The sequence below is a fragment of the Haliaeetus leucocephalus genome, unplaced genomic scaffold (genome assembly GCF_000737465.1).
Source record: "Haliaeetus leucocephalus isolate CR32 unplaced genomic scaffold, Haliaeetus_leucocephalus-4.0 Scaffold140, whole genome shotgun sequence".
Taxonomy (NCBI): Eukaryota; Metazoa; Chordata; class Aves; order Accipitriformes; family Accipitridae; genus Haliaeetus; species Haliaeetus leucocephalus.
The window spans coordinates 11976955-12004851 of NW_010972576.1; the positions used below are offsets into that span (position 1 = coordinate 11976955).

General features: G+C 41.9%; 1 protein-coding gene across 2 annotated transcripts in view; it reads right to left on the reverse strand.

Annotated features, from left to right (window-relative positions):
- Positions 1–429: 429 nt before the first annotated feature.
- LOC104843315 (alcohol dehydrogenase 1) overlaps positions 430–27897 on the reverse strand; it is a 28151-nt gene continuing 683 nt past the window's right edge. Inside the window, exons 2-10 of one of the 2 annotated variants that reach the window (XM_010586184.1) lie at positions 11935–11994; positions 8834–8935; positions 7501–7639; positions 5331–5418; positions 5011–5230; positions 4055–4315; positions 3420–3555; positions 1974–2112; positions 430–512 (exon numbers count right to left, since the gene is read on the reverse strand). In XM_010586184.1, the coding sequence (XP_010584486.1) occupies positions 488–512; positions 1974–2112; positions 3420–3555; positions 4055–4315; positions 5011–5230; positions 5331–5418; positions 7501–7639; positions 8834–8935; positions 11935–11952 (1128 nt within the window). In that variant the 5' untranslated portion in view covers positions 11953–11994 and the 3' untranslated portion in view covers positions 430–487. Of the gene's footprint in view, positions 513–1973; positions 2113–3419; positions 3556–4054; positions 4316–5010; positions 5231–5330; positions 5419–7500; positions 7640–8833; positions 8936–11934; positions 12064–27897 lie in introns of those variants that run through there. The other variant, XM_010586183.1, reaches the window with a different exon arrangement.

Below are 27897 nucleotides of genomic sequence, written 5' to 3' on the forward strand. Positions count from 1 at the left end.
CTATCAGGTAATGGAATGCTAAAATCATTCAGGATGGATACATAGTTCTTACCTAGAGTTTTACTGTGCTGACCTGCATGCACAAATCTGTTAAGCTTGCAGTATTATGAAGGCCCAAAGAAACAGTTTCCTTTGTTTTTCTTTTATTAAGAGACTGCATATTAAAGGCCATTTTAAAAATTCCAAACTTTTCATAACACCTGTGACAGCAGCAAGTCCTCTAATTCATAACTGGCTATCAAAAAAAAATTGCAGCACAATACAGAGGACTTAAAGCAAGAATCAGGAAAAAGAGGTAGAAGGAAAAAGATTATTTCATTTATAAGCGCTGTGCTTGAAGTCTGGGGTTTGAGCTTGATCTTTTATTCAAGGGTGGTGGTGGGAGACCCTTCAGAAATGTCTTGGTTTGGATTTCATATCAGTTGTCCTGGAGGATAATGAAGTTCGTACTGGTGCTGAGCCATCTGCTGCTCAGCAATGGGGAATCCTAGAGCACCAGGACACTGCGAATACTGCAACATAAAATGACAAGTTAGTGACTGTAGAAAAGCCTCTGGGCTAACATCAGCAAAACACTACTGTTTTCTCTGAAAATCTAGGCTATTGCTGTCAACCAGGGCACTCCCTCCCTCCCTCCCACCCCCGCTTGCAGTAAGAGGACAGGGCAGATGTTCAAACCTTGCTGCAGATGCAGAGAACAAAACGCATGCAAGACTGCAAAGCCTTCACTCATGAAGCCCAGGGCTGCTGGCAATTAATCACCAAATATAGCCCAGGAAGTCCTTGGAGGGGGGCTTAGAGACATCTTTCCAGTTACAAATGGCTCTACAGGTTAGTCTGGGCTGAAACACTGAATTGTTTCACCTAGTGAGAATGGTCAGCTGCAACATGCCTCTGTCTTCAGGCTGACTGTCGGTATTTTAGCAAAGTTGATGGCATCTGTGTCCTTACCACTTTCCCCTGTTTGCTATGCTAAAATCTAAAACGAACATTTACAGCACATCCAAAATAAGGACAGTCAAAAATGAAGCGTGTGCTGCATAGTTAGAACCTGAGAACAAACCTCAGGGGCTAAATTCTTCTGTTACATGCTTTTTGTATTTAGAGCAAGTAACACCTAAAATAACTGCTAGCAAATGACAATGAAAACATGAATGTAATTCTCCAGACTGTGTAAGTTAAGTTATACACAGCTAGAACATTCAAAAAGGGTAGTCCCCACACATACTAAGATATACAAAAGTATTTCCCACTTCTGCCAAGGAGAATTTTCAGATATTTGCATGGTGAATCTTGTTAAGTGTCTCTGGCAAACAATATTTCCGATTTCAACACCCTATGTAAGCAGAGTCTGAGCTGAACTCTCACAATATTTGAGGAAAGCATGAGAGCTAAATTCTGAGTTTGCCATGTATATATACACCAAGTACTTTCCTTTTCAAAAAGCTCTGAAGTTCAAAGTAAACTACCCAGTGACATTAGGACTAATGGCACTGGGACTCTGCTCCCTAGCAAACAAGAGGAATGCTGAGTTGCTCTTCCAGTAAACATAGGCTGTTTCTGTGTTCCTGCTCCTCATCCTAAAACATTTCTTGGAATGCGGTGTAGCTAACCCCTGGCACTCTACAGCTTGGCCTTCCCAGGCTCCCTTGGTTGTATGCTCTTTTCCAGTGGGCAGTGGGCAGAGACTTCCTCACTTGTGTGGTCTTTTCTCCCTCTGCCACCCAGACTCTTTGCTCAAACTAGAACCTGAAAGTTCCTCAGCAAGGAAAGACAGGGCCCACTGCATTTCAAAAGCTGAAGCTTTGCTGGCTTTATTACTACAGCTGCAACCCATGGACACACACTGGGTGAGATTAAGGGGCACAGCAGATATTGCCTTCCCTATTCCCTGCCGTGAAATCATACCCTGTGTTACTGTACAGCTCCTTTAGGTTATTTATATAGAACCTTTACAAGTAAACAACATTTACCTCTTCCCGGTCCTTAGCAAATCAAATCCTTCATTGATTTTAGTGAAAGGAAGTGTGTGGGTTATTAACGGTTCCAGAACAAATTTTTTCTTCATGTAGTCAGCAACCAGTTTAGGGACTGAATCTTTACTCTTCCAGCCTGAAAAAAACCCACAGACAATGGATAATGAAACATTAAATGCTTGTGAAAATAGATAAAACCCATGGCAGCTTAAATTTTTAGATAAACTCTCTATAGCAGAATAGCATGATGAAATGTTGCAGCATGTCTTTACCTTTGTTAACACAGAGTGCCAGCGGGAAACATGGGATGAAGTGCCGCTATTGGTAGAAGACCAGGAAAAATTTGAATCTTTACGGAATCCAAACTTCCCACACATTAAATACTGTTTCAACTTGTCTATTGATACATAGTCCACTACATCACACATCATACAAAAGCCAGAGTGCTGACATCCATGTTGGTAACTGGAAACTTGATTGCCTGGTGAAATATGGGGGGGCGTGGGGAGTGGATGTGTCTCTTTTTTCTTACAAGCAGTACTAGATAAAGCAGTCTCAAATAGCAGGATGCTCTTCCAAAGGAACCTAATTTGTCTCTGCTATTTTATTCAGGTGTCTATTGAATACATCAGAGGAACTGGTTGCCAGTGAGAAAAACCTGTTGTTGGAATCAAGTTTTCTGTGGCCTTCAACGTTGTGTTGAGCAATCTAGGGCTTGCTGAGTGTGGGACTGCTGGGAGAGCTCAGAAAAGAGAAAGAACTGGCAGGGACTGATGGCAGCTGGCAAGGGGCTGAGCTGCGGTCTGACCTATGTGGAAATCAGGTGGGTCTGACCCCTGATGTCCTTTAGGGTCCTGACTCTCCATCTCTCCCGCTCTCTCTTTTTCCTTCCCTCTCCTTCTAGCTTTCTATCCCTCTCATTCTCCTGCTTTTTTTATCCCTCTCACTCTCTCCTCTCTCCCCCTTTACCTTTTCCTCATTTTCTCTTTTTCTCCCTTTGCCCTTTTCTCTTATCCTTCTCCTTTTCTTTCTCCTGACCTCTTTTTCTCTTCTCTATTTTTCTCTTCTTCTCCCTCCCCCTCCTTTTCTTTCTCTCTTCTACCTTTCTCTCTCTTTCTCCCTCCCTTTCCTTTTTCTCATTTTTCCCTCTTATTTTTCTCCTCTTTTCTCTATTTTTTCTTTTTATCTCTTCCTCTCTCTTCCTCTGCCTCTTCTTCTCTCCCCTTTCTTCCCCCTTCCCTCCCTCTTTTTCCTTCTCCTTCTCTTGCCATTAACTAACGGTTCCCATAATTAATTCCCTTTGTGCTTCTCCGTCAGCAAAATAGCTATCAATATAACTTCCAATAGGACAAACTAAGCAATGAATTTAGATATCTCCTATTTCATTCAAGATGATCTACAAGTTTCCCATGCCAGTTAAATCACCCCTTTCCAAGCCCTTACCTCCAAAGACGGACCCTTTCCAGGTGCGACCAGTGAAGAGGAGCATGGGGTCAAAAGTGATCTTTTGTGCTGCAGGGGGCACCCCCACAATCACACTGACTCCGTAGTTGTACTGGCAACACGCCAAGGCTGCAGTCTGCATTTGAAACAGAGGGACACCCCAGAGTCATGCAAGATTTGCTGCTGGGGCACAAAAGTTTGAATTCTTTCTCCTCCTCTCAGGGCTCAGCTTACAATTCATTTTTTGTAACTGAAACCACATCAGACAACTTCCATTGGATCAGCTCACACCATGGTATCTGCTGTCACGGGTCAGGTATGTCCTAGCTTTGTTCTCCTTCCCTATTTTGTCTTAGTCACTAGTGATAAGCCACTGTTGGAAAGCAGACAGTGGGCTATGTGAAATTTAGCCACCCTGGTTAGGCCAGAGGACTACATTGAAGTTCCCTTTCCTAAGCTTTTGAATGCACTTCTGTCCATGCATCTCAGTGGCAGACAGCTGGACTTAACATGTTTGAAGTTTGCTTGACACTTTGCCAGTGGCTCTCAGCTCCTCCCCTTTGGTGCTTAGTGGGTTAGTGAAGAGAGAGCTAACAAGCTAATGCCTCATTTGACCACATCTTTTGGTTGCATACCATGGTTTCGGTACAGCCGATGACCTCAAAGGAGTAGTCCACACCATGGCCGGTCATTTCGATCAACACTTCATGAACAGGCTTCTTGAAATCTTTAGGGTTGACACAGTCGGTGGCTCCCAGCTCCTTGGCCTTGGCAAACTTGTCACTATTGATATCAACGGCAATGATGCGGGAAGCTCCAGCTGCCTTGCAGCCCATGACAACAGAGAGGCCAACTCCTCCCAGGCCAAAGATGGCGCAGGTGGAGCCTGGTTCCACCTATAATAACAATATAAACGTGGCATACTGTTACAGGTTAGGTAAAGTACAATGCATTTTCTTACTATCAACATGTTTTCACTGCAGCCATTTTTTGTAATTTAGAGATTACCTGCTGGGAACGAATTTGCACGTGCACACCTACTAGTGAAGTAGCCAGCTATACTGTTACAATCCTACACGTGACTAAGATAAATTGTCCCCAAAATACATTTCTGAGACCAGGTTTTCATTACACATCTCAGCTTCAGGTTTAGAGACACATTTTTGATGCTTTATATTCCAGTGGTGTTAAGATCTGTAGTGTCACTCCCCTGGAGACAGTGCCAGCTCTAAAAGTCACATTCATGTATCGCTACAAATTATGAGTGTTGCATAAATAGGCTTCCACATATTCCTAGACTTAAGTTACAATAAACCAAATCAGCTCTGTTGTAACATTTTTCTAGGGGTGATAAAGCTATGAGAGAAAACTTAATAAGTGGTAATAAGTATTTTTCCTGGATTTTGAATTGAAGACTTCTGAGTACCTTAGAGACGGAGAAACTGAAGTAGGTGAAGAACTAGTATCTTCTTTCCACCCTGAACTCAACAGAGTCCATACCTCCTGGCTGCCATGCTGATGACCCGCTCACAGGCCACATAATCCTGAACAGGCCCCATGAGATACCAGAAACACCCACCAGGATCCTTACCTTGGCAGTCTGCACAGCAGCCCCATAACCAGTTGAAAATCCACAGCCAATTAGACAAACTTTTTCCAGAGGAGCAGCAGAATCGATTTTGGCTACAGCCGATTCATGCACTACTGTGTATTCAGTGAAGGTACTGGTACCGATAAAATGGTGAATTGCTTTTCCTTTACAGGTGAATCTAGTGGTGCCATCAGGCATTAATCCAGCACCTGAACCAATGCTGTTTGAAAGATGACCAGAAATAATGGCAAGTGAAATCTGTTGAATGGGATCAGTTTTGTATAAATGAAAACCAAATAAGGTAACTCAGGAAAACTCACTCATTTTTACTGCACAGATTACCCTTGGTGTTGAGGCAACTGCTGCACTCCCCACACTGTGGAACAAAGAGTGGAATAACCTTGTCTCCTAGAAATAAAACAGTAATGACAGAGGATTAAAAAAGGCAAACAAGAAGCATGCAGGTAAAAACACGAAGCAAGTGTATTTAACCCCTAAGCAAATGTACACTAGGAGCGCAGTGCTGGTTTTATTTCCTTCTGCTGCCCTTGGAAGAGAAAACATCTCTCTCTGTTATAAAGGACACCATTAGAGCAAAGTTATGACAACGAATTTCAATATACAAAATTCCTGGTGTCTTTCATAGACCTGAGTCTGAGCTCTGTCATAAAACCATGTTAGCTACTGACATTCCTGAAGTACTTGTTCAGTTTATTGCATCTTCTGCTTGAAGGGAAAATAGCAATTCATAGGTAAAGAAACATAAAAATTGACATCCACTAGGACAGCAGATTGGAGTGCCAAGATAACAGGCCTGTAAACTGTGCACACAAAGAATGCGAAATTAAGCATTAATTTGCCAGGCCTCGAGTCTCTTTATTATTTGCAGTCCTGTTACTGTCCCATTGGAGTAATGGTCGGTAAAATATTTGTCAGAGAAGCAGTGACACTCACAAGCTAAGACAACATCTCCAATTCTCTAGCACAGCTATGTGATTAACAGAGTAGCACATAACTTCCCAGTGCAATTTTTTTACTGCTATGCATTTTCCACAGCAACAATGTATGGTAAATCCCTAATAATCTCTAAACAGTTATTCCCTCATACCGATCAGTTTGTGATTTGGCAGTTCTAAGATGTGGCTAATCCTTGAGATGTTGAAAGTCAAGTGAAAGTCAAGGGAAATCTTTGATTTCCACTAAAAAATGGTAAATGCCTGCAGAACACGAAATGCCCCCACTACCCTAACCCTCAGTTAATTAGAACTGTGACATGGGCTTAGTAATTGTTCTGCTAAAGAAACTTTGCACGTCTCGGAGCCTTTTTTAGAACGTGAAGGTGTAAATTAGGCAACATCTGAGAAACGTGATTTTGTGCGTGTTCAGGCCTGCTGTTTCAGCTCACCTGGAAACAGATGGCAGCTAGAATTAGACAACAGAGTGATTTATGAAAGCAGACGTCAGAGAAAAAGCAGTTAGAGCAATCACTGAAATTTGCAATACACATATTTGTTTGGAGTTAAAGCAGAAATCTCTAATAAAACTTTTTCTTATCATACATACCAACGTGCTTTGGACAGACTTCATACTTGTTGCCAGTATGAACAAAGACACTATAAGTACAGAGATGTTAAAAGTGAACTACTTAGGTATTGTAACAAACTGCCTGCATAAAAATAGGGCATTTCTATGTAGATTTTGTTCACTGCATATTTTGTTTTAATACTTTAGCCCTTGCTGGAATTTATTCGGTCTGGTAAAAATGTATAGAAATCCCATCTTGTTTTGCAGCCGTTGGAAGAAAATCAGCATCTTTCACTAACTTCTCTATCTACCCACTGTGGTTCGAAGAGTGTAGTGAAAGGAGCAGCTGGTCTGGATAAGTGTCCTCAGAGCGATCCAGCCCTCAGTGAGCAGTGCTGACTCACCTGCACTGGTGCTGCACACAAGCAAAGCCTGCAGCAGGGTGGGCACCCCAGTCATGTCCTGATGCTTTCAAAGTGAAATAATTGATCACACAGAATTAAGTTCTGGCCTACTGAAGTCAATGGGTTATTTAGCTGTTAGTTGAACTAAGAGAAGGTGCTTTGACATGTTGTCTAGTGCTTTGCTTTGCCTTATTCTTGGGAGAGATCGGCTGTGTAAACTGTGTTTAAAGAACCTGCAGCTAATACCTGACTTCCTATGAACAACAGCAAAGAATCTGTGTTCTTAAGTCCATGACAGGAAAAGCACTATGTAGGTGGAAAGTAAGCTGCAGATGTTTTTGCCAAAATCAAAAGAAATTGAATAGAAAATCTGAAAATAAATCAAGATTGGGAACACAGAAAGATGTAAATAGCATGTAGTGTCCTTTAAGGTATGCTTGCAAAAACTCGAAAGCTGGAACATTTTCCTCTGCAATACAAGGACTCATGCATGTAATCATCTTTGACTTAAACAGGAGTCTGGAAACTCAGCACAGGGTTTGTGTTCAGTGCTGTTTCATACCTGGTTTGATCGAAGTTACTCCCTGCCCAACACTCTCCACAATACCAGCTGCTTCATGCCCAAGAATTATTGGAAAAGGCATAACCAGTCCACCAGTTATCACATGGTCATCAGAGCGACAGATCCCTGTGGCCACGATCTGATTTGGAGGAAAGATAAGAATATTTCAGCATTTAACTATGTCACGTCATATGTGGACATGAAATGATATCATATATTTGGAGAAGTCACTTGCTTCCCTCCAAAATCACATATGCACACAATAAATCTATGGGTCAAACACTTTTGGTTGTGTGATTCATGATTTTAATGGTTTGTATTAGTCTTTAATCTACAAAGCAAGGCTCCTTTGTGAATGCTTGCTATGCACTACTGAGCTCTGTAGGAAATCTCATTGATTATCTGGCAGAACCAATGTTCTAGCAATACAATTATATATGAAGAATAGAATAAAATAAATTATTCCTAATATTTATATATAAAGTAGAAGAAGTTGTAAAGTATTACAAAATTATGTAAATATAAATTATCACACATTATTTATAAACATAGAAATAAGATCTATATTTTATATTCCTTATATTTAGATTATATTGCAATATATTATACAATAGATAGGTTATATAAATATGTATTATAGAATGATATAAATTTATATATAATTACATGATAATTATTATATATTATTTATATATTTAAAATATATGTATATGTTATATATATAAAAAATTAGGCTACACATAGTATTTTATATCACATTTTGCCTTTTCTTGCAGGTAGCACCTGCAGTATTTCTTTTGAAACATTCAGGTATGTCTTTACAGCTTCTGACAAATGGGGTTGTCAATCCCATGAGAGGGTTCTCCTCACTTGTGTAACACTTGAAACTGCTCTAAAATGAAAACAGCTGCTGAAATCCGCTGAGAAAGTTCTTGAAATGTAACAGATACTCAATACACAGTTAAAAAAGGAAGCTCCCAGCCCTACTGATCCATTTCCTAGCACAGATTCAAACAAAGTAAAAGATAATTTCTTGCTCTATGCTATAGGAGATTCAGATTTTTGCCTTTTACTGTAATTTTTTCAGCCTGTTAGAAACACAGTTCTCTAGTAAATTAAAAAGCCAACCCTGAAAAACTTTAAAAATTTTTTTTAAAGAACCTCATGATCAAATTTAGGACTTGAAGCATATTCCATAGGAGCTCACTGAATAGTAGCTACTCACCTAGTGAATGTTTTCCGACTGGATGCTAAAAATCTATAGAAATAATTCTCATAAATAGTAAGATAGAATGCAAGTCACAATAGTTGTTTTAAAATTTATTTTTAGTACCTTTATGCGGACTTCATGTGCTTTTGGTGGGGCAACTTCTACTTCCTCAATAGAAAATGGTTTATTGGCTTCCCACATTACTGCTGCTTTGCATTTAATAACCTGCAAACAGAGCAAAGAAAAAGGGAATGGCACTTGCTTTTGAAAGTCACCACACAGACAGATTCTTACATTTCTGCATGTGAAACTCCTGCTCATATTTGGCGGGAGAGAGGGAAAACTACAGGAAAAAAAAACCCCAAACCCAAGCTGCAACAAAAAAGCCAATACCAAAGCACAGTGTAAGCCCATTTTTCCCCCCATCAAGATCATATCTGACTTTGTTTATATTTCTCTCATATGAAGTTTTCAGCAAGATGTATAAAAGTCTCCTAGAATAACTGGATACCTTATCCATCCTCATTGCTCCTTCTCTGTTTCTAACTTCCTTGGAGGATTATTTTTGCCATGTTGAATTACTGATGTACATTTGTCTCTTCTTGGAGATGCCACACTAAATGATTCCATGTATCAGGTTGTGATAAAGTCTGCATTGCCTAGAACTGCCTGTGTCAAGAACTGACAAAATTGCTAAAAATGGAATTCAGAGCTTAATACAGGCTTATAAACATTTTAGTAGAGCCCATGTTCAGCCATGAGGTGATGGCTGAGAGGACACCTATTTAAAATGACGTAGCACTGTGCAGAGGTAATCCTGAAGAAGCAACAGTCCCTTTAGTGCAAGATTATCTGTGCTAGGGTACCTTGCTTCTCAAAAGGGATATTTAACTCAGGTGGGGTTACTCCCAATACCCAAGACAGCTTTTTTTGTCTGTTTAGCTAAAGTTTGTCTGTTAGCTCCACAGGCTTTGTCCAGCTGCTGACAGGCCTCTGGACTCCCCTGATCATCTGCCACTGACAGAAAAATGCACTCAGAAGAGAGAGGAGCATTGTCCACTCCTCATCCCAGGCTCTCAGACAGAAGGTAGCACCAGTTTCCACCCTGCAAGCTCAGTCCTAGTGTATTCAAAGGTAGTGGGGCCTCTCTGCCCCCGTATTCATTCCTGTTCTTCCTTGGTGGTCTCCACCTACCCCAGAGCTTTAAACAACTCCAGGTCCTGCAATATGATTTTGCATGTCACCCTTATGGGTGACACTCTATTAAGTAAGTCCTCAGTCACTCTATTAAGTCCTCCTGACTACAAGCATTCAGGTGGCATTGAGAGGGAAATTGAGGCCAATCGAGTCTATGATGCAAGAAGTTTAGCACATGCATAAGTATTCTGCATGACTGGGACCCTGGGACCAGGACAACTGAACACCAGTGTGCTGCAAAGCTCTCGGGGGAAAAGAAATAAAGCAACTTTTTAGTATCAAAGCTTTTGAAGTAGAAGTAGAAATAACATCTTAATTATCAACAAATTGTCAACTTGTAACAAAGAAAATAATTACTAGGAGACACTAAACATATGAAATTAAATAGTGCACTTTCAGCAGCCAGACCCAAAATGGGAATGAGCATGACACTTTGAAAGACAGACTCAAGAGATATTTGCACTAAATTTAATGTTCTATGTGTCAAATGCAAGTGTGATTGATTAGTAAAAAATTCACAAGTGAGGCCAAAGATCACATTTTAAAGGGCTACATTTTCTTAGAAACTTACTGTAAAAAAAGGGCTTATCTATTTATACTGTATCCCACATAGCACAATAATGATTTCACAGCTTGCATGTGCAAAGCACACCTAGTGTTTATAAGAACAAAGGTAGCCAAGAACTGTGGACTGCTGAGAACAAATAAATCTCTCCTACAATTAGACACTGGTTAACTATGTATTGTTCTGATGGTTGAGTCCCTGGGAACTTTCACCCACTGTAACAGGATCCCACAGATGCACCAACAGCACACTACCTAAGGCAAACACTAGCTGGAGTCATAGGGGTTTTTTCTGCTCATGTGTTCTACCAGCCTTACAAGTTACTGCAGTAGAGGGAGGGTAGGTGTAGAAACACACCCTTTTACAGAGCATAAGGATTATGCTGCTTGATCATGTAAACCACACAGTCACATGTTACTCCAAGATAAATACAGTGAAAAGAAGGCAGTTTAGTTACATCACAACACTTCATTTACTATGCTCAGTCCAAGGTTGAGGACTGAACTCGGTGAATTTACCTACAAGTGAACTACAATTAATTTTGCACTTGTGGTATCTCAGAGTTAAAGAAAGCTTTTTTTTTTTCCCCCTCTTGTTTTGTTTGGTTTTAGAATAGTGAAGACAGCCGGCAGTAACAGCAAACAATCCTGGTACTTTCTTAAGGCACAGTCTAGCGAGGTGCATACCTTCAGTCAGTTTCCATTTCTGGGTTTCTATCGACCTCTCTTGCATGTCTCTGGGTGTATGTTAGCATCATTCAGGTAGTGCAAGAAGCAACATATACTGTCTGTCTTCAGCAGTGGTATTAACTTACATCTCTCTTGTCACTTACTTTCTAGCAAAGATGTAAATACTCATTTCAGTCCCAGCTCAGTACTGCATTGCATGTGATACTTACTTTTGGTCTTCATTAACTTAAGCTCTGGACTTGTTATACGCATACTCAAATTTAATGACTGTCCTAACATCAGCACAATTACACCCTGAAATTTAACATAATATTAACTATTTCTTTTTTTTAGAAAAAAAACCTGATATGAATTATAAAGAAGCCAAAAATAGTATAAACCACTGTGGGATCTCAGAATGGAAACCCATAGAGCTGCTAAATACATTGATCTGAACACTTACTACATTGTATTATATTTTAAACTGTCCAATCAGAGATTAAAAATAGTTTGCAAACCCTGGGGGGAGGTTATTCTTATTCTGGTGCTGTTACCTTATATTGCCTTCATGTTTAAAAAAATAAATAAATTATTGCCCTGAAGAGCATAACAACCATTTCCTAGCAGAGTACAGTGGCTTTCAAATAAAGGCAGCTCTCCTATACCAGCTTCCTCCCAAACTCTCACCTGTGCTATACCACCAGGACTTACGGCATCCCTGCAAAGAAACTGCATTTAAAAATGCATTACTCAGCTGCAGCAAATAAACTTTTCTAATATAAACTTTTGCTTACTTTGCCTGCCGTACTCATGTTGACTGGTGTGTCTCTTTCGAATCTTGCCACCACTGATTTCTTGGGCCAAGAATTCAGTCAGCTGCAAAGCAGTCAGGCTGCTGATACCACAAGTCCTGTCCAATACACTGGAAACCAGTCTTGTAAAGTGCTCCTGCAAGTGCACTGCTTTGACCTTTTAGCTGAGCCTCCCAGCTCAGAGTCCCACCCCTTAATCAGCCAAAGCACTAGAACGAAAATAAACCACCCACCTGCTGAAACATCACTCTTTACTGTGCTTCTGTCTTCCCAATTCCTTTGTCATGGCCTTCCCCGCCCTTTTCACATCCCACCTATGGTTGCCCTCAACACCACGGGAAGAAAGCAAAAGCCCTGGCTGGAAGCTGTCCCCTCTTTCCCCCTGCCTGGAGGTTGCCCTCCAAACCCACTGCTCTCAGTGGCACTTTAGGTGCAAAGAGAAAAGGGGAGAGTGGCTCTTGAATTTACAGCAGCAGGGACATACTGAGAACACCAAGGCTTTGCTGAATTACTTCAGTGCTACTCGTAAGAGCCCAGCTGATACATTAAAACATGCTATTGTGCAAGCTGCTTAAGAAACATACACTGTCTGGCTACGGCTGTACCTGCTGATGATTCCTTAGATTTACAGTCTGGCTACTCATTAATCTGTTGGAACGGCTGTCAGTGAACAGTGACCGAGGACAACAGGCCAATTGTGCTGATGGGAAAGCAAAAATCAGTAAGTCAGCAAGAAGTGCTGCAAGAGGATGCGTGTTTCTTACCACATGCGACACCCAGCTCAATTTGCAAGTGATTGCCTGACCCGTTGGTTCCCTTGACACCCGCAAGCGCAGGCGCCATCACTGCTCATGCACCCACACACTCTCCGTCTCTCAGCACAATGTCCTGGTGCAAGGGATTGGGTGGAGCTCAGCACTGCATGCCTTTACTGTGGATTTCAAGCCTCATCGATTTTCAAATTATGCCCAGCATGCTGAAATCAAGATTTTTCCTTCAGAAACAAGCAAAGAAAGAGATAAAATACTGCATATAATCTGACTAGTAATTACTAAGTACGGCACTCTCTCAGGTTTACCTGTATGACTGTAATTAATTTAAGAAGAGGTACAGGAAGAGGAAGCAGGGAGAAATGCAGTAGATATACGTAACCTCAGGCAGGTACTTCAGGGACAGGGTGGCATTCTAGTGGCCTCAGAGACACAACTCCAGCCTGCCAGGGACGTGAGCTGTGTTTGGCCAGGGCTGGAAGAATAGAGGTCAAGAGCCCCTGCTAAACAATTTCAAGGACCCGCAGAACAAAAAGGAGAGTCTGGCCTGAGGCTTCCTATGGAAAAAGGCTAACAGAGTCCACAGATGGTGACCTGTCTCCCATCTGTGGAATGGCACACCTCAGGGTATTCATACAGTTTGCTCTGCTCTTTTTTGAAAATAAGCTCCTCTCCTCATCCCCCCAAGACTTTTCATAGAATCATAGAATCATTTAGGTTGGAAAAGACCTTTAAGATCATCCAGTCCAACCGTAAACCTAGCACTGCCAATTCCACCACTAAACCATGTCCCTAAGCACCACATCTACATGTCTTTTAAATACCTCCAGGGATGGTGACTCAACCGCCTCCCTGGACAGCTGGTTCCAATGCTTGACAACCCTTTCGGTCAAGAAATTTTTCCTAATATCCAATCTAAACCTCCACTGGCGCAATTTGAGGCCATTTCCTCTCATCCTATCGCTTGTTACTTGGGAGAAGAGACTGACACCCACCTCACTACAACCTCCTTTCAGGTAGTTGTAGAGAGCGATAAGGTCTCCCCTCAGCATCCTTTTCTCCAGGCTAAACAACCACCATTCCCTCAGCCACCTCTCATAAGACTTGTGCTCCAGGCCCTTCACCAGCTTCGTTGCTCTTCTTTGGACACGCTCCAGCAACTCAATTTCTTTCGCCTAGTGAGGGGCCCAAAACTGAACACAGTACTCGAGGTGCGGCCTCACCAGTGCCAAGTACAGTGGACAATCACTTCCCTAGTCCTGCTGGCCACACTATTTCTGATACAAGCCAGGATGCTATTGGCTTCTTGGCCACCTGGGCACACTGCTGGCTCATATTTAGCCGGCTGCCGACCAACACCCCCAGGTCCTTTTCCACCAGGTCGCTTTCTTCCCCAAGCCTGTAGCACTGCGTGGGGTTGTTGTGATCGAAGTGCAGGACCCAGCACTTGGCCTTGTTGAACCTCATACAATTGGCTTCGGCCCATCGATCCAGCCTGTCCAGATCTCTCTGTAAAACCTTCCTACCCGCAAGCAGATCAACCCTCCCACCCAACTTGGTGTCATCTGTAAACTTACTGAGGGTGCAGTACTCTATCCCCTCATCCAGGTCACAGATAAAGAGATTAAACAGAACTGGCCCCAGTACTGAGCCCTGGAGAATACCACTTGTGACTGGCCTCCAACTGGATTTAACTCCATTCACCACAACTATTTGGGCCTGGCCAGCCAGCCAGTTTTTCACCCAGCAAAGGGTATGCCCATCCAAGCCATGAGCAGCCAGTTTCTCCAGAAGAATGCTGTGGGAAATGGTGTCAAAGGCTTTGCTAAAGTCCAGGTAGACAACATCCACAGCCTCTCCCTCATCCACTAAACTGGTCACCTTGTCATAGAAGGAGATCAGGTTAGTCAAGCAGGACCTGCGTTTCATAAACCCATGCTGACTGGGCCTGATCACCTGGTTGTCCTGTATGTGCCATGTGATGGCACTCAAGATGATCTGCTCCATAACCTTCCCCGGCACCATGGTCAGAATGACAGGCCTGTAGTTCCCTGGATCCTCCTTCTGGCCCTTCTTGTAGATGGGCGTCACGTTTGCTAACCTGCAGTCAACTGGGACCTTCCCAGTTAGCCAGGACTGCTGATAAATGGTTGAAAATGGCTTGGTGAGCACTTTCACCAGCTCCCTCAGTACCCTTGGGTGGATCCCATCCAGCCCCATAGACTTGAGTGTGTCTGTGTGGTGTAGCAGGTCACTAACCATTTCCCCTGGGATTATAGGGGCTTCATTTTGCTCCCCGACTCTGTCTTCCAGTTCAGGGGGCTGGGTACCCCAAAACCATGGTTTTACTATTAAAGACTGAGGCAAAGGTGGCATTAGGTATCTCATCCTTTTCTGCATCCTCTGTCACTATGTTTTCCCCCACATCCAATAAAGGATGGAGATTCTCCTTAGCCCTCCTTCTGTTGCTAACGTATTTATAGAAACATTTTTTATTGTCTTTTAAGGCAGTACTCAGATTAAGTTCTAGTTGGGCTTTGGCCTTTCTAATTTTCTCCCTGCTGAACCTCATGAAATCCTTGTAGTCTTCCTGAGTTACCTACCCCTTCTTCCAAAGGTCAGAAACTCTCTTTTTTTTCCTGAGTTCCAGCCAAAGCTCTCTGTTCAGCCAGGCTGGCCTTCTACCCCACCACCTCATCTTTCGGCACATGGGGACGGCCTGCTCCTGCGCCTTTCAGATTTCCTTCCTGAAAAATGTCTAGCCTTCCTGGACTCCTTTGCCCTTCAGGACTGCCTCCCAAGGGACTCAGGCAACCTAAACAGGCCAAAGTCTGCCCTCTTCAAGTCCAAGGTAGGAGTTTCTGCTGACCTCCCTCCTTACTTCGCTGACAATCAAAAACTATCATTTTGTGATCGCTATGCTCAAGACAACCTCCAACCATCATACCACCCAGTGTAATACAGTGTATTACAGTGTAATAAAATATTTTTGCTTTATACAGCAGTGGTCATAATTAATGTCTCATGCTGCTTCTTGAGAGTACAGAGCTACAGATACCACAGAAATTTTGCCTGCTAAGGTCATCTCAAAGTTCATAAACTAATTTCATAAATGTATTGATTTATGATAATGCTGCAGATAAGCTATGACTGCTTGCAGTATAGCAGATACTACATGTTGTGCTTGCAAATCTTCCAAACTGTGTAGTCTTTGTGGCACAGCTAAGGTAGAGGAACCTCACATAAGCCCTGTGTTGGCCAAGCTTACACATGGACACTATGACTCCAGCTGCATGGATTTTATCTAGATGGAAGTAACAAATGATTTCTCCTGCGTACTGCTTACGGTAATGAGGTGACAAAATATATTGTTTGGTTACAGAAAATTGGCCAGTTTATCTTGTATTCCCCCTCAAGAAGTTATGGGCTTGCTACCACCTTGCCCTGAGCCCCTTTTCCCACTAGCCAGCCAGCAGAGCCCTCACACTGCATCCCCGTCACATCAGTTGCGAAAGACCACACATACGGATGGCCAACCCCACAAAGCAAAAAAGACTCATTCCTCTCCCAGCTAGAGGAAAATCTGCTCCCCGGCTCCCTGCACACCCCATATACCCATACATCTCTGACCTGAGAGTGGAGTGACAGCTCAAGATCTCAGAGCAGAAGGCTGGGCACCTCCGGGAAAGTGTAGGCAATACCACTATCACAGAGGATGGTTTGTCAGGTCAAGCTGAAAATTTGTGAGGTGTGGTGCAATTAAAAGATTGGTAGTATAACACAAAATGTCAATACAAAAATAATGTATATAAACCCCCCCCTCTAAATTCTCCCAGTAAGGCCTTCAAGGTCATTCTGTGTACTCTGTGTTGAAATACATCCAAAACAACATGACTTGCCTTCCTGTAATGTGCTGACAGTTCTACAAAGCCTCAGGAGGTAAGACCTAGTGACTTGCCCTTCCTAGAAAAACTTGGATCAGAATGAAGTATTTCTAGTCCAGTCTATTCCTTGACAGTTATCTTTCTCCTTTACCCCCTTATTCTGAAGTTCCCATCCCTTTTCCTTATTGGTCTCTTCTCTGATCCCTTTATGTTTCCTTTCCCCTCAAAACTCTCCTCATCTCTTTAGCTATAAGCACATCAAGTCCATGAAATGTTTTTTTCAGGGAATGGAGCTGAGGCCATCTGGAAACCACCTCCTTTGGCCAGAGTGGGTACCTCCAACGGGGAACACTGGGCAGTGGATCCTGTCTGCAGCCCATGCAGGGGAAGGTGGCATGGTCTTTAGGACGAAGGTGGCAAGAAAAAGGACTGCGCATGGTGCCAATGAAACACCAGCTGACTTGCATAACTATATTGCAGAAGCTGCTTTATTTGAATTGCTCTGCCAGATTGCGCAAGATGCCGAGCGTGGGGCCCAGGCTTAAGGTGTACAGCGGCCCTCACACGCAGGGGAACTACAGTGCCGCCCCTTTAGGACTTGCTCACACAGTCCCTCAGGCTCAATGCTTTGCTCTGATACTTGCCAGAAAATACTTAACTGATCCCTAGAAGCCATCCTCCCCCCTTTTAGGGCAGTTCACTATGAAGAGAATTTTTTCTCTATGCTTATTTACGTATTGTATTCCTTTTTACGCAATTAAAATATGAGACATAATTCCTTTATTGTTTTTTTATCTCACTTTGCCCAACTGAACATGTGGCACTAATGTTCTCTCTCCAGTGATTTATTAACCTCAGCAGCTCCCAGTGAAATGTAGCGACAGAGGCAGAAGAGAAAGAACTGGAGCTGGAGTTGTTAATGGCTGGTGAGCTTGCACACAGAAGTTAGGAGCAGCAAACAAAGGCCCGTTCATGCAACTCCAGGTCATCCTCACTTGGGGACTGTAACTCAGGCAAAGGACATGAAACACTGATCATGCTCAGCAGACTGTAGCCATAGCTACAGTTTCTGACTACAGGCGCTTGTAGTGGAAGGTGGTTCTTCTTTACTTCACAGGCAGTACAGCTTGCTTCCCACTCCTCACTCCTACCAGAGCTGAGCAGCCTTGCATCGCTTGCTTTCCTGAATCAATGCAGGAACTTGACTCCAGGTAAAAAGAGAGCTAGCGGTTTCTGAAACAGCCTTTATTTAACATAAACAAAATTAGTTCTTCCGCACTGAACCTAACCCAATTTAACAGGAGAATATTATAATCACAGCACAAGTGACCTAACTCTTTACAGAAAAAAAGCTTTTAAGGGCAGTTATGCATCACAGTTTTAGCAGCAACAATACATTCTGCCCTGCAAATAATAAAATGCATATTATCTTTAGCTAATATTTAAGCATTTTTAAAAATTGGTTTCTTTTTCCTGCATCTACACTGTTAATATTTATTTTTAAGCTTACCAAGGTACGTGTATGTTTTGTTTTAGACAGTGATTTAGCTGTTAAAAGATAAACAAACAAATATAGTTTTAGCCTTCTGGAAGGTCTTTAAGTTGAAAATTCAGCATTTCTTCCTACTGTGTGATAGCAATTTCCAAGTTACTCCTTTACAAGTCACTTCTTACTCTTCAGAACTTGATAACCACAAAAGATTCAGCTCTGGGCTCCACAGGTTAGTGGTAGATGATAGAAAAAAAATGCAATATTTCTGAAGTCCCACCATACACAGTACAGAAGCTGTGACTGCTCAGCCCCTTTGTATTTTTCCACCTGCACATTTAAGGATGTTGTGCTGGTTTTGGCTGGGGTAGAGTTAATGTTCGTAGTAGTAGCTAGTATGGGGCTATGCTTTGGATTTGTGCTGGAAACAGTGCTGATTGATAACACAGGGATATTTTCGTTACTGCTGAGCACGGCTTAAACAGAGCCAAGGCCTTTTCTGCCTCTCAACCCACCCCACCAGCGAGGAGGCTGGGGGGGCACAAGAAGTTGGGAGGGGACACAGCTGGGACCCACCTGACCCCAACTGACCCAAGGGATATCCCAGACCATATGACATTGTCCTCAGCAGATAAAGCTGGGGGAAGAAGGAGGAAGGGGGGGACGTTCGGAGTGATGGTGTTTGTCTTCCCAAGTAACCGTTCCGCGTGATGGAGCCCTGCTTTCCTGGAGATGGCTGAACACCTGCCTGCCGATGGGAAGTGGTGAAGGAATTCCTTGTTTTGCTTTGCTTGCGTGCGTGGCTTTTGCTTTATCTATTAAACTGTCTTTATCTCAGCCCATGAGTTTTCTCACTTCTACTCTTCTAATTTTCTCACCCATCCCACCAGGGGCAGGGAGTGAGCAGCTGTGTGGTGCTTAGTTGCTGGCTGGGGTTAAACCACGACAGATGTCCAAAGGATCAGGTACATGAAACACTGCAGGTGCTCATTAGTATGAAGTGCAGAGATAAAATGGAGCAGCAGGTAAGATCCAGAGCTAGCATGCAGGGCAGGTCAAATGAAACCTGTTCAAACAGCTTAGGCACCATATCTGAAGGTTATACAAATGTCCATGACAAGGCAATGGAGCTGAATTAAGCAAGCACGGGATGATGACATCCAGTTTTGTGAGGAGATAAACAAAGACTTGCAGAAATAAACACCAATACATTCCCAGAACACACAGAAAATAAGTAAATTGCTCAGGGGACAATGCCTCATTCATTTTAGTAAGCTCAAGAACAAAAGCCAAAGGTGGAAGCTGCTGCAAATTAGCTGGACACCAGTTATGAAAGTCTGTGCGTTTAGAGCAAGTATTAAAAAAATTTGAAGAGGAAAATAATATCTAAGGAGAGTACTGAATCAAGTATGAACACCCCCTTTTTAAATAATGCCTTTTATCTTCCTTTTAGGTCTCTGAAAAATCACAGCCAAGTGAAAAACAAAAAGGAACAAAAGGGAATGAGTATGAATCAACAGCTTTATTATATACTGGCTTTAGGAGTGTCAGTAGCAGACGCTGTTCCAGCTAACAGAGCTACCTTCTTGGAAGAGAGACAATTAAACTACACATTTCAAAGATGGGCCAAATTTTAGTCAGCCTTAGATTTGGAAGTCATACTGAAGTTCATCTCTACCTTTCAGAGTAACTTATCACAAGAAGAATGTGTGCTTACTCAAAGCTTATTTTAAAATCCCCCTGCACGGTAAATGGATACTTTCCAATAATATGAACCAACACCAATAACAGCATGGTGAACCTATGATCTTCAGTGTGATTACCTAATGAGCTGCATGCTGGATCTATGACATATCCTGAGCAGTGAAAAGTTTTGTTTAAATCAAAGAAATGCTGGAACTCTTCAAACTTCTCTGACCTTATCCTCAAGCTCTAAGGATTTTAGGAATGCCATCTTCAAGATCTATTTTACAAATAGGTAAATGCATTGTTAATTCACACAAGCCACCTAAATCTGCCCAGTGCACAGCAGAATCTTCCTCTGGAAGTTCTGTGACAGCGCTCGCACTGAGCTACCACCTTAATGATTCAAAACAGATTAACCTCCAAATGTGTTGTTACAGCCATCTACATCACTGCAAAGTGTGCATCAGCAGCGTGACAGTACCGATAAACCAATACATGTTTACATCGTCATCCATCCATTGATTTTCAGCTAACTATGCATTTAAATAGCTGATACCTGATCTTTCTTGAAGCTTCCAACAGGAAGGTTCAGGTTATGAAGCAGTTCCAGAAAAGGGACAGATGTCAGTAGGTAACAATATTTCAAAGGCAAGCCCAATAGTCCTAGGCGGCACTTCAGGCTATTTTCTTTTTGAGTTCCTTGGCTCTGGGGCACAAAGAGTGGGCACAGCCACTCTCCCAGCTGCAGCTGGCAGTCAAAGTGCCTCAAGACTGCCCTGAGCTGAGGTGCTGATGTGCGTTTTTGGAATAACTGGTCAGTGTGGATCCCCTTGGCCAGCTACACCCCTGTGCAGCATGCCAGCTTGTACTGCAAAAAACACCATCAGTGGCCAACTTCTTGACTGAAAGCCCCTAAGATGGGATTATTCAGAGAGGCTCTTTTCCACTCAAATAATTCAGATGCCCTCCTGAAAAGTCTAGAATCAAACACAATTGCTCCATAAGCAAACATAGGGTCAATGAGCATATATGACAGGGGACAGGAGTCTATGTGGAAACCAAATTAAAGATAGATTGACCTGAATCCAGGAAAAGGACAAGCAGGGGGCCAGTACACTAACCTGCAGTAGTACAGTGTTTGGGAAATTGGCACAGCACAGGTGCAGATGAATGCTGCTGGGGTCCCTGACTTCAGAAATCTAGTAGATCTGTCACGTCCCACCCACAACCAGGGGGGCTGAGTCTCAGTGGGAAGGGAACGAGACAACAGGCTTACTTATGGCACCTTGCTGTGACCTCCCTGTTGCATGCCACTAAAGTTAAGTTTGCCTATTTCATCCAGAAGGTTTGACTTTCTGCCATATCCCCTTCATATTTCCTGCTTCTGAGACTTTCTTCTCAGGTTCATCAAGCCATACTTTCTTTATTGCCTTTCTAATGTTTTGTTAGACAGGTGTAAAGATCTCTGGATGTATTCTGCTGTTCAGCAGCTGCTCAGGATTGCTGAGTAATAGTTCTGGCAGTATCCAAAACTTCAAAGCTCAGCAATGAAAATCAGAGCTTTCATAAGCAGAGCAATGATGTCTGATGGTGAAACACAGGGATCATATTCTTCTAGAGCTTCTGTGCAGCTTTTCTTTTTCATGTTCTGTTCTCCATCTCCATGGTGGCCAGGGAAAAAATTGACTTACACTGAAATAAGGAAGATTCAAATTACACTGCAGAAAAAAAACTTCCTCTGGGCATGGATAGCAAAAAAGGTAGATTGCTTGGAGATGGTGTGGCACCATCATCTTGGAGGTCTGTAAGACCTGGTTAGACAAGTGTGCCAGAGCTGATCTTCCCTGGGGACAGCAGGGTGAAGCAGAGAACTTCCCTGCCTATTTTTCTACAGTTTTGTTAGCTTTGTGTAGCTGAAGCTAGGATTCAAAGAAGGATTTTTCTTTAAGAAATGCTTGAGAACACTGCAGGTGAGTATTTATTTGTGTTACCAGAAACTAATTTCTTGTCTTTTCCTATTATAAAACAGTACAGTGATTAATCTCTGCTTCCAGTGCAATGCCTTAGTGGGCCATGCCTGAAATATGCAAGTGTGTCCATCTTGAAAATCTTGAGAATAAGACAGCCAGGCCCGTAGATTGCAAACAAGGAATAAATGTGCTTTCTTAAATAACATGCCACAAGCTAGAACACCAGAGTGCCAACCAGTGCTATAACTTGCATACAATATGTAAATCCAAAATGCAAACAAAAAAAATTAAAGTACATTTAGTGATCTCCAAAGCCAGCAGTATGTGCTGCCTGTAGAGCTTTGTTGGCTTTCCTTTTCAGTCCCACCTCACCTTTTCTGTGCGCGCCACTGTACAAGGGGAGCTGGAGGAAACTTTATGCCCACCACCAGCATATCTTTGGATCAGAAATGCAATTATGGTTGTCAGGTACCAGTAAAATAAATAGGTGGAAAGAAAAAGCTTAGAGAAGCAAAGCAATTTACTGCCTGATTTTAGCCTGAAATCAGAACCAAGAGGGGCACTTAACCACTGAATAAATGTTCCTACTTGTTAAATAATCATATCTGGCATTACTGAACACACTAAATCCACTCCTGAAAGGAGTGATAAAATCATGGAATTCCGTCATGAGGAAGCAGGTTCCCAATTGATAGTAAGCACTGATAATAACTGCCTTGCAATGTCTCCCAACTGGCAGTTCATGAAAGGATCCAGATCTTCAAATGTTACAGCAGCCCCTCCCCTCGCAGCCTGGAGATATTTGAACATAGAAAGATCAGAGGCTTTTATCTACCATTTCTGTTTGTTTTGTCAGTATTTACTCACAGTTGCTATTTATTGTCCCAGGCTGTTCTGCTCGTAAACTGATTTTAGCTAGCAACTGCCACAAATGCAATTGAAAACAGAGATGGTATTTCTTTTGCCTGAAGAACATCTGGCACTGAGAAAGTTATCTTTGTATCTCCATGATATGATCCTGAATGCTTCTTTCTCTATCACTATAGAGCTGGAGTTGGGAATTGTGGGAATGGGGACAACAAAGTGGTTCATGGTTTTACTTTACTGTAGATCTTTATGTAGGTCATAATCCTCTGAATTGCATAGGAAATTGCACAGGACTGCTACCAGGACTGTAGCTAAAGCTGCTTACTCTATAATCTATTTTTTTTTAATCAAGAAGTTGGATGCCATTTGGAACAGATATTGTGTCTCTCCAGCTTTGACTAGAGGTCTTTCAGAAGCACCTTCCCACGGACACAAAGATAGCCCCTCCCGAGAACCACTGCTTTAAGAAACATTAACAAATTTTGAAACCAAAGGAAATTGCTGGAATCACCCACCAATCCAGACTTCTTTCAACTACCTTTCACCAAGACTTTTATCAATAACTCCCAAAGCATTTTCAGCCAGCCTTTTATTTCAAGATTTCAGTTGCTGTTTGATCCAAAGCTGAAAGAAATCTGTAATGCTCTGCTCTATCTGCCCCATCTTTCTCAACTTCTGAGTTCTAGCTGGGTGCAAGATCTAATGTACCTTTAAAACTTAATTCTCCAGCTCAGTTTTACACTTCTACAGAACATCATAGCTGTTTTCCTATACAGATAGGCATTGCATAAATCCTTGGATTTGATATTCTGTACATGCAAATCCCCAAATCTAGCTCTGAGTTTTCCCTATGTATCCACCCAGCTTATGTGCCAAATCTTTCTTGCTTTCCACAAGACTTAGGCTTTTGAAAATAGGACTTCACGTTGAGCCCAGACTCCTCGAGGGCGGTCCAAGGTAAAGATGGTATAGATAACTGATGTGAAGATATAGATAAGAATAAGTTTCAAGAGTAACTTAAGATCCTTCATTATGTCTAAACTGGTGGACCCAGGCACGAATTCAACCTTTTTTTTTCAATGTCAACCTCAATTAACATTTGGAAAATGTTTTTCATACAGCAACAAAATACATGTCCAAAAGAGCTATTCCTTTTAAAATTTAAAAATCATCTTAGTATTTTTATAGCACTATAGTGGAAGAAATATGGGTCAGCTCTGGGGAAAGTGTGAAAAGGCAAAGTGCCAGAATTACTGGCAGATTCCAATACCTTAATAATATTTCATCCTTTCACCTCCCACTGAAATCAACTGGCTGAGCTGAATAAGGGAACCATACGGTATCCAAACATCACAGAACACATAACTTTGGCAACTAACACTACTGCTCTTCACCTGACTCGATCGTTTAACACATTATGACGTTGTCTTGCAGCATCAGCAGTAGTACCTCTCCATAGGCATCCTAGTCACTGAATTAGATTGTATTTCCCAGTCAATGAATCTATCCCTCTGCTTTGTAAAAACCAAAAGTTTTCCCAAATGATCCCTGTCATCGGTTTACCAAATAAAGTTAAGCTCCTTGTACTGCATCTCAGGGAAGTGCTGTTCCAGAACCTCACTTTCATTTGCTGTATTTGGATAAAGACAATACTGCACTATGTGAGATCTTAATGGCAGCTCCCTTTTAGTGAGTCCAGCTGGCTATTTGCTTAGGTTGCTTTTATAGCAACTACTTGTAAATCCCAAGCGATTATAAAAAATTAAGTATACTGGAAAAACAAGGTTTGCAGCTTGCACTCTGTTCTGTAGGCAGACAGTCGTGGTCCCCAGTAAGCCATTTTGTTGTCATAGTTACTCAAAAATTAACTGAACAGAAGTATGAAAGACTTCTACCTTGCAGTCCCTTCCACATTCTTTGAATTTCTTGAATCCTTCCTTGCAACAATGCCCCGCTGTTTCTTACATGTAGCAAAGATGCAGGTATTTTCTGTTAACTCTGGCTCTCTTGTGCTCTTCCCCCATCTATAGACGCAGAGGATTCATGAGGAAGTAGATCCACAATTTCATGCCAACCTTGTTGGCTTTATTTAAAAAGAATTGATAAAAGTGTTTTCAGGAACAAAATGTACATCTTAACACATGCCCCACAGGTCCTGACACTTTGTGTCCCCACGTGTGACAACTCAAAATCAGCCCGTGCTTCATGCTACCTCTGTGCCTCCGCGACAACAGCCTCTTCTCTACATGGGCCTTACAACAAAGCAAATGGTAACAGGCCATTTTGGGTTGCAGGATCAGAAGCTAGCAGCTGCATGGACCCTTTCTTACAGCTTCTGCTATCAGCTGCCTTCTCTTCTTGAAAAGATTCCATAGCATCTTAGCCTGTAAGTTATCCAAACGTTCGTTGTAATGACAAAGAGTCACACCAGTCAGACTCCTCTTTTTCCCCCCCAAGTGTAAAAAAACCTCCCCAAACTTCTTCCATTTATTGCTTTTCTCCAACTTCTTGTGGACAATGCCATATATTCCCACTTCTGCTGAGTACAAAAAGAAAGTGTGCCCCATTTTTCTGCAAAAGACCTTAAAATCATGACGAGCAACTTAAATGTAATTTATTGATGAGCCAAAGTTTTTACCCTCTTCTTTGTTCCCAAGATGGCTTGCAAAACCTACAAAACCAACAAAAAATTAAATGAGTATCAGTCACTCACAGGTACAATGTCCTGAAATAGCTGCACCTGGAGACCACAAGCTAATGGACTGCTATGGCCCCCCTGTGCGACCAAAAGCACTGATTCTGGTCCATCATCACAGGGAGGGAAAAGTCATCTCCGACAGCTGTGCTTTCTGGAATATGAGCAGTGGTAAGGAAATAGGAGCCTGTGAAACCCAGACACACAAAATATCCTGTGACTTAGTGTCTGAGTCTACATAATAACGCTTGTAAACTTGGAGGGTTTCTAAGGCGACCTGAAAAGTGTACTGGAGTTGCAACTTCAGTGTAGCAGGAATCTTGTTTTTGTGGACAAAGCACCGTTGGAGAAATCTCCGGCAATAAACAGTGGCCACACTGCAATGTAGATTTCTAGATTTTCTTCCTGTTACTAGATTCAAACTGCAATCGCATGACTACATTTAAGATCCTTACTGGTCAATGCCTGAAAATACATTTTTACACTTACTCATTTAACCCCATTAACCCTACTTGATGATGACAATTTCACCTGTTGAAACTATGTAGCACTGCACTTGTACTCTAGAAAAAATCATCCCTAAAATCTTGTCCAAAAGTATGAATTTTCTTGAACACAAAACCCCAAGGTCAGGTGATTTTATAGTCCTGTGCAAAGCCTTTTTTTCTGTGTCCACATGCAAGTATTAATTCTCTACAGAAATCGGTTATTTCTGGTCACGAATATCCTCACGTTAAAGAGGAAGAGTGCTGAAAACATAAAGGATGGAGGTACACAAGCTCTTCCCTCTGCTAACGTCAGGCAAAAGATGTGGCTGTGCTGCTGCCATGGTGGCGCACAGTTCAGAATTGTCAACAGAATCGGTTCTAGAACCTCCCCGGATCACCAGCCCTGCGCCTGTCACAGCTGCTCAGCAGAGCAGACAAGCCAGGCTGCTGCTCGCTCAGCTGAAGACCCCTACCCAAGGAAAGACGTGAATCCCTGCTACAGGGTGAATGTTACCTGCTGCAGCAGGCAAAAAGGTACTGCTGACTCAGCATCCTGCCGAGGAGGACCTCTACTGCGCTGTTTCTCAGGTAGTTAGACCTTTCTGTCCATTACATCACTTACACACTTTCCAGGTACAGACTGAGAACTAGTGAAAAAGCAATAAATGACCTAAGTTTCATTTTTTCTCAAGAACCCATTAGCACAATCAGATATAAGACTACTCTAAATAACTGTTGTACACATCCTTTGTAAGGAAACAGGAAGCCTTTAAGTATTTTTGAATGCTGCAATGATAATCAACATTTTGTGTGTGATTTTACCTACAATACAAAAATGACAGTGCTGGCTGGTAACATTGTTCTGTCAAACATCCAATTGTTCATGGTATCGCTGCATTTAATTCTACTAATTTAAATATTAACAATGTCGTAAGTTGCTGTTTTGGTAAAGTAACACGCCTAAAATCCCCAAAACATATTGTACAAGCAATTATTGTATATAATACTCTGAGGCTGCTAAATAACTAGTGAGATTCTAGAAGTATGTTTCACAAGACAGTTTAGATTACCAAAGAAAACCCACTAAACAATTTATTAAAGAAGAAAACCCTCCCACATGAACTTAATTTTAAAAAACTTCAGTTAGATATAGTTAGTCCTTTATAGGTAGCCAACACAAAAATGTAAGTAGGATTATGTAGAAAAACAGAAGGCCCAGAATAAAGAAAGTGTTTTCTGCTCTTCCAAGTTACTTTATACACTATTTCGAGTAAGCATCTAATCTTAAGCATATGGAGAGGATATTTTATGGTAAAAAAATTTATAAGGGTTTGGAAAAGCTAGTCTCCCAATTAATTTTTTTTTTTTTAAGTTATAAAAGTTGGCTGAGAAATACAAATGCAATCAGGATGTTACACAAAATAGCCATTTTCATTACTTCATTGTTCAATCTATCCACTACAACCAAAATCAGAAGATGTGTATTTTTACTTTTGATATCAGGAGATACAGGTATTTTAAATTTGAAAAAAAAAAAAAGGATGAGCTTGCTGTAAGCTACAAACCATTTGTATGAACCGTAGCTTCCACCCTGCCTCCTCGTGCACTGAAATGTGATGACTCACAGGTGACTAACACTGACCTTGCCCCATTTGGTTTGTCAGGGCATAGGATGACCTTAACACAAGACCTTCAACTATGGAATTTATACTTTTTGATTTCAGTTGGGCAAGCCTTCTCACGTCTGTGGACCTTCTATGCGCATTGCAAAATCTGTCAGTTCACTTGAGTTTCTCCCCTGGTCAGATGTAGTTATGGAATAAAAATGTAACCATGCAAAACATTAAGAGCTGCTTAAACAAATGTCCTGTCCTTTGCCAACCCTCTTTTCTCCACATATTCCTTAAAATATGCTGCTTCCTGACCCCAACAGATAACTGACAAATGCTTATTCCATTCTCAGCCCATCCAGGCTCTTACAATCAGCAGCCCTTACAGGTGAATTTCTTATATTTGCATCTTAGAATGAATCATAGAATCCCAGAATGAATCATAGAATGGTTTGGGTTGGAAGGGACCTTAAAGATCTTCTAGTT